Source organism: Gracilinanus agilis, chromosome 2 (genome assembly GCF_016433145.1).
Source record: "Gracilinanus agilis isolate LMUSP501 chromosome 2, AgileGrace, whole genome shotgun sequence".
Taxonomy (NCBI): domain Eukaryota; kingdom Metazoa; phylum Chordata; class Mammalia; order Didelphimorphia; family Didelphidae; genus Gracilinanus; species Gracilinanus agilis.
The window spans coordinates 633005956-633018163 of NC_058131.1; the positions used below are offsets into that span (position 1 = coordinate 633005956).

At 35.9% G+C, this 12208-nt stretch overlaps 1 protein-coding gene across 1 annotated transcript in view; it reads left to right on the forward strand.

Moving 5' to 3' along the window:
• Positions 1-12208, forward strand: part of INPP5F (inositol polyphosphate-5-phosphatase F) — a 105970-nt gene that overhangs the window by 42448 nt on the left and 51314 nt on the right. The window contains exon 3 of the mRNA XM_044665631.1: positions 9227-9363. Within this exon, the coding sequence (XP_044521566.1) occupies positions 9227-9363 (137 nt within the window). The remainder of the gene's footprint in view (positions 1-9226; positions 9364-12208) is intronic.

A 12208-nucleotide genomic window follows, 5' to 3' on the forward strand; every position in this document is an offset into this window, starting at 1 on the left:
AGGCATTGCTACACATCTTGCTTTGTGATTTTGTATCAAGTCTTAAAATGCTACTTTGTGAGATGAATCTAATTGTTTCCTTAGTTAAATGTATTATCAGCCCATTAATGTGCATATTCTTATCCAAAAGTGAATTATTACAAGCCATCTATCTATGCCTGCCCAGCCCGTGAAACGCTAGCAGGCCTGCCTTGCAGTTTGCTGTTAAGAGGGTCCAACCAATACATCTGAGGCTTTCCTCTCTCTTTTTCAACATCATGAGACTGGATAGAGCATGTTGGTCACCCTATGATTAGCCCTGGCTTTAATCACATGGTCATTCTACCTTTTTTGTTCAGACATTTCATAACACTTTCTGGTTCTTTTTCATATTGATCAAATGCGACAATTGGAAAGTACTTAACATAATGCCTAGCACGTAGAAATCACTTAACAGATATCTACAGACTGACTGTTGCAGTTGCTGACATCAAACATGTCCCTCTGCATTGCCCTCTGAATGGCGCTCATTTTTAATTCTTCAGAGATTTTAATATTACCTGACTCCTACCAGTATCACAGTGACAAGACATATGTATATTTGTATACCACATCATAAAGCATTTGGGTTGCCCATCCCTTCAAAGTATAATTCTCTTCAGGCAGGCAATAATTTATGTGTATTGTTTGTTCAGCATTTATTAAACAGTCCTGGAGAAGAAATGAAAATAAAGACTCACAAATCCAAGGGTGTGCCATAGATTCTGTCTTTTGTAACTCAGTGTTTCCGTAGACATGAAGAGTGACAAAGTTCCCAGACTAGCCCAGAAAATCTCATGTAACCATTGAAGTTACATTGCTGTTCTGAGTTCTACAATGCTGAGACTGACCTTCTGGAAGGTGAAGAAGAAGAGCTCTTCTTTTCTGGGCCCAGAGCCAGTTCTAGGAAAGGGTAGCTGAACAGGGCCTTTGGGATAACCTTTGCTCACTTTCTTCTTTCCCCCTCTTTTCTCATTAGTCCATTTTACTTATTGTACATATAATTAAGAACAATTGTTCAGTAGTTTTTTGTTTTTGTTTTCTTTTTTTAAATTAAGACATCCTTATTTTATTTAGAGATATGATAAATCTACTGTGTCAGAATCAGCAACCTCATCTATCTAAAGCATAGGTGTTGAAAATTTTGTTTTTTAAAAAAAGTTCTGAATCAGTAAACTCATGTTAAGTGCCTACTATGTGCCAGGTCTATAGCAAAATAGAATTGACGCAGGATGCATGGCTAAGCTTTAAGGTATCTGAATAAATTCTCCTGAAAACAAGAGGAGAAAGAAAAATTAAATTAAAAAATTAAAATCATGTATAAAAATATGAGTATAAATTAAAATCATGACAGGTCCTTGATTCACCAGCAAGATCCAATTGAGGTAGCTTATATCCTACAAGCATGTAGGACAGGTGCGCAGCAATATTGCAGTTACCCAACATCAGCCAGGACTACAGAACATTGCCATACTACAGAAGAAAAAAGGATAAAAGTCTCAGGAAAAAGGGAAATATGATTCCCTGGTCTGATTTCTACTTTAATCACAGGAATGATAAAACAAAGTTAAAGCCAAGCATAGATACATGTTAATCTCATATAAAGGCAGGAAATGGGTATTATGCTACACTGGGGGTACGAAAAGACACAAAAGATAGTCTTTGACCTCAAGGAGCTTACAGTCTACAGGGAGAGAAAACATCCAAAGAAATACAAAGCAAGCTATCTGCAGGAAAAACAGGAAATAAATTAGGGAAAGCACTGGAATAAAGAGGGGTCAGAGGAAGGTGGAGTTTTAGTTGACACTCAGAGGAAGCCTTAACAAATTAACCGTTGCTCCATAGTTCATAGTCTCTTGACATAGAATTGTTATAAAAATCTAAGCTTGTTTTGCTATCACATTAAGTATACATCTCAAAGTTTAGAACAAAAAGGAGACTACTAGGAGCTGGCACTAAGATATAAAAAGGAAGGAATGGATAGTAGAGATAACATTTGGATCTTTTACTATAGGGACCCACAAACAGTTGTACATCCCTAAATGGACATGAGGATTTTACTCTTTCACAAACTATTATTATCTATGGCCCTATGACAAGTATGACCCTCAGTCAAGGAGAGGCTAAGTAAAGTTTTAGCATTTAGCATAAAAAAAATTTATCTGAAAAATTCACATATTTGGAAAACCTTGTTCTTCAGGATATTGTATAAGGGAAAAACTATTAAGTTTTCCAGTTAGCCTAATCTTCATTGTTATTAATAAACTTTTATTGATTTTTTTTTTACAGTTTGGTCAGTTGTACCAGTTTTTTATCCTTACCTTATTTAAGGCCTCTTAAACTCACCAATGTGGTCTTCTTTAAACCTTTTATTTTGTACTTTAGCTTAATCCTTTTAAATCTTATAAAAATGAGCCTTAAGAATTAGATGTTTTCTCCATGAATCATTTCAGTTTTCTATATACCTCATTCTTTGGGGATTCCAAGATTCCAAAGAATCAATTAGCCATTTTAAAAAATCCTACTATGTGCAAGGTTTTTATGAAAGTCAGGTTTCAGATTAGCTAAAATGATCCCAGGCAAAGCATTTTTTTTTAGCCTTTACCTTCTGAATTAGAATGGATACTAAATATTTGTTTTAAGGCAAAAGAGCAGTGAGGGTAAGACAATTGGAGTTAAGTGACTTGCCTAGGGTCACACAGCTAGGAAGTATCTGAGACCATATTTGAACCCAACATTTCCTATCTCCAGGTGGGGCACTCTTATCCATCAGACCACCTAGCTGCCCCATGTCAGGCTTTTAGCAACCAAGGTCTACATGATTAAAAAGAGAAGTGCTTTAGGTATTTATGTATTTTTACAATGTCAGAAATTCCAGGAGAGTCCTTTAATTAAAAGGAAATTCATATTTATTGCATTCTAAACTTTGAGTGATTTTAGAATACGACTTTAGGTCTTAGCAGAAAATTTAATTGGAATGCCTCCTTAGAAGCAAGTTTGGTCAATAAAATATATTGTTCTAGTCTTTGAGCATGGGCTTTGATTGAATCTTTTGAATAAAATCTGAGAACATATGGTGTGGTATTTGTACAATGAAACACATTTAAAGCAATTTGTAACTTTTGGGGGAAAATTACAAAAGCTGTTCTGTTTTTAGAAGGTAAGTCAGTTGGTAGTTTTTAGATTGAAATAGTATCTTGAATGGGACAGATCAAGGTTAGATGGTATGAGTGTCAAGTAATTGTCACTCAATTTTAGAAGTCAAATAACATTCCAGCACTTCCCCAATATTCTTCCTTGGTTTTTTGTCTTTCCTTTTCCTTTTCTCACCCCTCCAAGCCATCCTTCATATTATACTTCCATGCAGTGATTGATACTTTGGAAGTGTATCTTTTTGAAGAAATTGGTCAATCAAGGCTTCTAATTTCATTGTAATTCTATTAAAATATTATCTTATACCAGACTCTGCAATGCATTAAATTGTCATTACCTATGACTTGAGGTGAGTAATAAGCAAGACTCCAGAATTACACAATTGTAAATACTTGTATGACTATCAGTGTTAAGGCAACTGTGTTGCTTTCTGATTCTTACTCTAGTAAGTCCTCCAATAAAATTCAATGAAGGTTTTTGATACAATAGTTTTGGAATTAGGAATGTGTAGTACATAGACATGTTAACGAAAGTAAAATGTGACTCATGAATGAATATTTTCCCTATATTTGGGTCTTGACAGATTCTGTTATTGTATCCTGTTTGAGTCATTGCTTGAAATATGTAAAGAACACGAGCACCCATAAGAGAGAAATGGAAAGGATTAAAGGACTGAAGAATAGGAACTACAGGGGAAGGCTAAATGAATTAGGGTTGCTTTTTTCCAAAAAAAGTAGGACATTTTTTGTTTGTTTTCAATTTTACTATCAGTAAACAAACATATTTAGAGCGTGCCTACTCTATATCAGGCTTGTTTATATGATAAACAGGAACTAGGTGTATCTCTAGTATTCTTCTCTATTTTGGTTTTGCTTGCCCCCATTGATGACACCATCCCTTTATAATATCTCCCCATCTAATTTCTCTGCTCCTGTTCTTGAGCTGCTGAATGTCACTTTAAAAATATCATGCTAATGCTAGTGATTAAAAAAATTTGAGTCATGCTTTCAACCAGGACCTTACTGCTGATTGTATTCTATCTACTCTTATGAATTCCTTGACTTATTTTCCCCAGTTACTCTTCCAATCCATTGCATTTTTTTTCTTAAAGCATAACCCATATACTGCCTTCATACATAGCTGAGAAGGTTGAGGCTATTGGAAAGGAACTTCAATTCCCTTCTTATAGGGCATAAACTTTCTTAGAATCTAATTGGCTAGATGGCACAGGGAAGAGTGAAGATCTGAGTTCAGATCTTATACCAGACACTTCTTCACTGTTTGACCCTGGGCAATTCACTTAACCTCTGTTTGCGTCAGTTAACTGTACCATGGAAATAATAGTAGCACCTGACACCCAAAGTTGTCATGAGAACAAAATGAGCCAGTGTTTGTGAGGTCCTTAGGGACTGAGGACTTTAGAATGCAATATATTATATAGAACATAATACCATTTATTATATATACCATATATACAAAATAATACTTTTTGAGGACTTTAAAATACTATATAAATGTGAGCTGTTAAGATTCTTCCCCATTAGCTTGTGAGAGACTTGAGAGCAGGCACTGCCATTTCCCTTTCTTGGTATAATCCCCAGCTGTTGGCACAGTGCCAAGCACTAAATAAATTTTATTGACTGGACTGATTTTAGATCACAAAGAAAACAGTATCTCTACTGTTTGCTAAAAATATATCCTTTTACTTACGCCCTTGACCCAATTTTTCCCACTTCTGCCAGGATCTTTCTCTTGTTGTTTAGCCCTTCCAGTTATGTCCGACCTTTTCTGAACCCATTTGGGATTTTCTTGACAAACAGGGTTAAGTAACTTGCCCAGGGTTATCCATCTAATAAATGTCTGAGTCTGGATTTGAACCTAGGAAGATGGATTTTCCTGATTTCAGGATCCTCTGTGGCACCTAGCTATCCCTATCACTAGACAAACTTTCATAGACTTCAAGAGAACTATCATGACCTTCTTAAGTTTTTTTCCTTTTCTTAGGCTAGATTTCCTCATTCAAGTCATCTTCCTAGAACTTCATACACCTTTTGATACCCCTTTGCCATTGTGATCACCCTCCTCTGGATGCTCTTCTGCTTGTCAAATTTGCTTACTAAGACTGAACTCAGGGAATTGAATATGATTATGCAGATCTGATCCGATTTTGCTAGACTACAGTGGAACTGTGTCTTTAGATGTAAGGCTTGTTAGTGTAGTTTAAAACTGCATTGTCTTTTGGCTGCCATATCATATGGTTAAGTCAGTTGAACTTGTAATCTACTAAAATCAACATATTTCTTGAGAGGCAGGCAGAGAGCCATTTATGGATCAAGTGCTGGACCTAGATTCGAGAAAATGTGTTCAGATTCTGTCTCCTCTAGATCTAGAGCCAGTCACACATAATCTCTAAGAATCTCCTTGAAATGAGGAAGATGATAGCTACCTTAGGGTTTGCAAGAGAATTGGAAACATTTTCTTTAGAAGCTGAAAAGTCAACAGTCAACAAACATTTATTAAGCACCTACTAAATGCCAGGAGTTTTTCTTAGCACTAGAGATACAAAAAGTTTAAGACATTGTGTGTCCTTAAGAATTTACATTATAATGGAGGAGGACAACAGATTAAAAAAAAATTATTGCAAAGCTACAATGTAAGGGATTAATACCCAGTTTAGAGATGTCAAGAGTCCTGCACCTGGAGTGGGAGTGCTTTCCTTAAAAGGTAGAGGATTAGGGAGGAGCCCTGCAATGTCCAGCCTCCATTCTCTCCAAAGGGGGGGAGGAGGAGTCCAGGGGCAGGAGATACTGTGGAGGTGTGAGTTTGATAATTGATTTTATCTTGCAGAATAATGAGGATCTAGAGTTCATGAAATCCAGGAGGTGAGCGGGGTGGGAAATTATGAAAATCTTTATCTCTCATATCCTTTCATTAGGAATTTTTTGTATGGTATATAATTGAAATCCTTCCTTCACTATTGTTCTAGCTTCCCTTCAGGGCATGCTTTTCAAGGTAATCCTTTCCTGATATGTTTTCTTATCTAGCTATGTTAAAGATTTTGTTTTTTCCTTTTGGTCTAAGGTTATACAATAGTCATTTTAAAATATAATGACTTTTTCTGTTAAGACCTCTATAGTAAGATTTTTAATGACTGAAATTGTTACTGAAATTTTAATTAGGCAATTTTAGTTTGCAAAGAAATATTTCTCTTTTCTATGGTGTTATTTGTTAGTCCTTTTGCCCAGCTGGTACTTTAATTATTTCTACTTGAAAAATCATAGATTATGAATATTATATATTGGGAAATCTTGGTGGGGCTGAACTGCATTTTTTTAAACCAGGCCTTGCGTATTCTCTTCCCTTCATCTTTCTATTCTCCTCTCAAAGCCAGAATAGTCATAGCAACGGATTTTCCTTCCATCTTTCCCTTAGAGTTATTTTATAGCCTAATGAGATTTCTTGGAAATATCTCAGTATTCAGCCCAAATTTTCTAATTTTGTTTTGTTGGGCAACTTTTGGCTATTCTTCCCAAGACTACTCCCTAGTGATGATCTATTTGAAGTATTTATAGACTAACCTAACATAACCCTTGCCTTTGGCAAAGAGTACATTTTAGTTTTCCATTCTCTGCTATAATTGAAATCGAAGTTATTAAATGAAAAGTTTTATAACTTTAAAAAATATTTTTATACCTATTACCCAAGAATATTTTGTTTCTAGGTGAGGACTGTCATTTTTGTACATGTGCTATAGCTAATAAGTTATTTTTTTTATGTAATTTTGTTTGTATAATTACTCATTTTGTTTGAAATGAGAATAAAAATGTTTTAATAATAAGATTTGGAATCTAGGCAGTTTAAAAGCAACTGAATAGTTGTATTTTTTAGGCTTGCAAAAATTGGAATAGCTAAATTAAGTTAAAAATAGAAGATAAAGATGTAAAAAAATTTGTTGAGATTTGAGATTGAGGATAGTCTAACATTGAACATAAAACCATTACTGTGGAAAATAGGATATACCAAAATAAAATTTGTTGAATTTTTCTAGTGAATCCATTCTATGAATCTGATAAAAAAATTCATTTCAGCATCTGTATGACAGCTGCTTTATTTATTTGCACAACATACATTATATATGTAATGACTTTTTTTAACTTTTAAATTTGGAAAATTGGCTTCTATTTTAATTGGCATGTTCTGGGGAGACTTACTAGAGATTTAGCAGATCGGCTACAAAACTATGAACTACTCCATCATTGTGCAAGCAATACCCATTGAAGTCATGGACTAACTTACTAATTGCTGATATAGTTTATAGTTAAGAGATGGAAGGAATCTTAGAGGCCAATCCAGGCAAACCCATTCCTTTTACAGATAAATAAACTGAGAGTTAGTGACTTGCTTAAAGTCAGACAGGTAAAACAAAGCAAGGCTGGAATTCAGTTTCAGATCCTTTAACTACCAAGTTCCATTAGTACTTACATATTTTTGTTCTGTATTTGTATTTCTAATCTCATATATGGCAGATTCTCAAATATTAATGAATGTTTGAAAAAACATTTAATATGCTATAGTCTTAAAGGGATAGATGGCAAGTCCCTAGGATGTTTGGGTTACATCAGTAGGGCAGATCAGATGGCAGTGCCTCAGAGTTTGGCAGGCATAACAGTGGGGCAGATGGTAAGGCCCAGAATGGGCAGGGCAATGGCAGAGCAGATGGTCCAGCCATGTGGTATGCCATCTTTACTTACTGGAAGACTTCTAGTTGGTGACTCCAAGTTCATCCAAGCAATAGAAACAAACATGTGCTGTTTCCTCTTCCCTTATGAGGTCTGGTCATTGGAGGTTTGAGGAGTGGGAGAACAGAAGTAAGGATATCCCTGTTTGTGGCTCTTAAAGGTGATAAACTCTTAGAAATTGTTTTTAAGTATCTTCAGTACGCTGTATAAGGTAGATGATCAAATATTAATAATGATGAATAAATCACTTATTTAGTAATTTTATAGTCACTAAGTGGTACTAGCAAATATAATAGAAACTCAGTTGAAAACTTCCCCACCTCTACTGACCTTCAGGGAAGTGGAATGAAGGGAACTATGTCAAAGCATTTTAAAACTTTTCATTTGTTACATTTCTGAAACTTAAAAATTCAGCTATTTGATTCCCCTAAAGATTACAGTTCTTAGAAAAGATATGAAGAAATGAAAAAAAGACTTTAATGCAAGTTTTTTTTTCTGAAAGTAGCTTTTCATTTAGAAAATAAACCAGGTAGAATGTATTCATGTTGATAAAGAATTTCTAAAGTACCATTTGTTTTGATTAGTTTAAAACTAGAAAGGACCTCAGTGATCATCTAGTCAAATTTTTATAGATGAGAGGTAATTGAAACCAAGAAAAATTTCTTCAAGGTCATACAGGTGGTAAATAGCAAAGACTTCTTCCAAACCCAGGACCTCTTTCTCCAGATCCAGCTCTTTTCACTCTACCCTCCTTCCTTCTTATTTTTTCTGATTATTTTTATTATTTTTTTTAAAACCCTTACCTTCCGTCTTGGAATCAATATTGTGTATTGGTTCCAAGGCAGAAGAGTGGTAAGGGCTAGGCAATGGGGATCAAGTGACTTGCCTAGGGTCACACCAGCTGGGAAGTGTCTGAGGTCATATTTGTCTGTAGGCCTGGCTCTCAATCCACTGAGCTACCCAGCTGCCCCCATTTTTTTCTGATTATTAAGGAAAGCTACTTTTACAAAATTTTGATACCACTATAAGCTAACATGTTCTTTTCTCATGCTCTATACTATAACATTTTAAATTTAATTTTAATTTTAAAATGAAAGGTAAAAGTTGTTGGCAAAGAATAGAATATCCATGCTTATGAACCAGTTTCTTTTGTTTCAACTTAAAGTTTGTCTTTAACTCTTTAACTTTTTCTACTTTTTTTGAGCAATATTATCATTATAAATGAGATAAGTTTGATAAAGCTCCTCAGTTTTCTAAGATAATAGTTTTGTATAAATGCCAGATGCTTTTCTTTTTTTTTTTTTTTTTTTTTCCAGATTTTCCGTGGTGGCTTATTTTAATTCGTCAGAAAGCCTTGATAGGCAAACTTCCCGGAGACCATGAGGTCTGCAAAATTACCAAAATTGCTGTGTTATCACTTTCTGAAATGGAACCTCAAGATCTTGAGCTTGAGGTAGGATAAAATCTTGAGGGGAGGGAAATTTAACTTTATTATAATTCAGCTAAATGCAATGACACTAAATTGGTTTGGGGATGCAACTCACAAAAGTCACACTCAATGGAGGGGAAGTTTAGTTTTTCTTACTTCTCTTACAGATTTCTTCCTCAAGAGAGCAGCATAACAATCCATAGAAGGGGGAAAAATCATTTTAAAAATGACAATTTTCCAGGTGATTTATATATAACATGCAACCAAATTGTCTTTCCATTTATTTTCTTAGTACTGATACTAACAAACTACTGTGCAGCAAGCTGGGCCTAGAATTGAATATGAGCAAGGGAGCTATCTAGATTTTACTTCGGAAATTATGTAGCACTTTTCCAAACTGTTCCCTATGCAGAAAAGACTTTTTTTCTTTTAAGGAAACCCTTGACTTCTGCCTTAGAATCAATACTGCGCATTGGTTTCAAGGCAGAACAGTGGTAAGTCTAGGGTTACACAGCTAGGAAGTGTCTGAAACCAGTTTGAACCTAGGACTTGTTCCATATCTCTCAATCCACTGAGCCACTTAGCTGCCCCCAGAAAAACATTTTTAAAAAAGATAATATAGGGCAGCTGGGTAGCTCAGTGGAGTGAGAGTCAGGCCTAGAGACGGGAGGTCCTAGGTTCAAACCCAGCCTCAGCCACTTCCCAGCTGTGTGACCCTGGGCAAGTCACTTGACCCCCATTGCCCACCCTTACCAATCTTCCACCTATGAGACAATACACTGAAGTACAAGGGTTTAAAAAAAAAAAGATAATATATCTATTGCAAGTGTATAGTATAGCTGTGAATACTCAACAATTTCTGAAAAATCTTAATTGAGCTTGCCCTTAAAGACAGTGGAGAGATGCATGGTGGTTGTAAATAGACTATATGTTTCTAATAACGAACTATTTTCAAAAAAATTATATAAAGAATCTTATTTAAGAACGGTGTATGATAACAACTAAATTTATACCTAACATTTTGGGTTAGCTCTGGAGTATTTATGGAAGAACCTTATAGTATATGAAGACACCAATGAATTGTGATTCATATTGTTGGAGGAAAGAAGTTGTTTCTGAGTGGTTTTCAAGGAGTGAGTTGAGAATGGGGCTTACTTCATAAAGGAAATTTTAAAAAAATAAACTAAGATTTATGAAACATGTTTCAGGCTCAGTTTAAAGGCCTCCAGTATTATTAATAAACCAACATTAAATTTTAAATGGGAGTAACCTGTTCTATTTCAAATGTTGATGACGAGAATGGAAATAAAGCACTTATTTTTTATTTTTTTCTATATTATTAAGATTTTCTGTTGACTATAAAGCAAATAACTTAAGTAGTCATCAGATAGGACTATTCAATCAATTGTTCTCAAGACACAGTTTGAATTTTTTGTCTTTAATTAGACAGTCTCTAGAAGGAAACACCAGGGTTTGGAATTCTGACCTGAAAGTGGTTTGAGCTTGAATATTCTGGATTTGGGACCTAATCCTATCATTGTCTTCCACCAGAATTCCCTATTGGCAAATAATAACTTCTGGGTAAATCTCAAAATTAATACATTACCCTTTAGGTCTGCTCATACTAACATCCCTCACTCTGTTTTTTCCTGGAGGAAGGGAGTGTATTTTGTTGTTAAAACCAGTTTCCTCTGAAAATGCATAGATGGGATAAAATGGAATTGTGGATGGGGTGGGAGGGTATTTTGCTTTATTCCCTCTCTATTCTCCAGGGAGTGACTGGTTATTTCAGCATCCCACCATATGGAGGAATCAGAAGTAGATCCTTAACAAAAAAAGGCTTGTAGGTTTCTACTTTTACCTTCTAAGTCAGGTACCTTGACAACTTGTTAGCCACAAAATTGATTCTTTTTTGAGCATTCCATCTGACTTATTCAAATTGTGGAAAGGAAAACTGAATCAAGCTTTTGGCACTTCGCCCCACTGAGATAGATGCAGACAGCAGTTGGAAAGTGATGGGAGGGGCAGTAACAATTGGAATGAGAGAAGAGGATTATGGGAAAAACTGTTAACTGAAAGGGTCCTGCCTCCATTTCCCTTGCCCAGAAGAGAAAGAAGGTTTTCCTGTAGTTGGAGAGCCTCCATTAGAGGAAGAATGAACAACTACAGCTGTCAAAGAAGGGGCTGATCCCTTAGTTCAGGGGGTCACCCTGAAGATCCTTTCCATCCCTTGACCTTCCCAAGAAGGACACTTGCCACTGGTTAAGGTAGGAGAGAGACTTTAATTAGAGAAGAAGAGGATAATTAAGTTGGAGCAGAGCCACCTTGGCTCAGCTGAAAAAAACAAGAAACCCAAATAGGGTCTCCTTTTCCTTCAGACGTATCCCCCTTGATTCCTCTATCCTCTCCCTTCTCCAGCTATCTTGTTCATCTAAAAAAATAAACCAATTTGCAGTCAGATCAAGAAGTCATTACACAAGGCAAAGAAGAGGAAAGGCGTTTGAGCAGCTGCTTTGCTCAGACTCCATTTTGAGTGAGACCCCCTGCGGTGCTGACATTGACCATGGGGAGGTTTCTGTAGGGAGGAGGGTCTCTGCTTGATCAACCAGCATTACCACCCACCTCTCCAAATAGGAAAGTCTTCCCTTTAGCATCCAGGGCTGGCTCCTGTTCTCTGGACGTCCTCCATTCCAGAGAAACCTCCTCTGTTGTCTTTAGTAAAAGTAGAGTATTGAGAGGGGAGTTGACAGACATTCACACCAGGTCTGTCACTCTTTCCAACATCAAACCCTCGTGTGTGTGTGTGTGTGTGTGTGTGTGTGTGTGTGTGTGTGTGTGTGTGTGTATGTATGTATGTATGTGTATATAT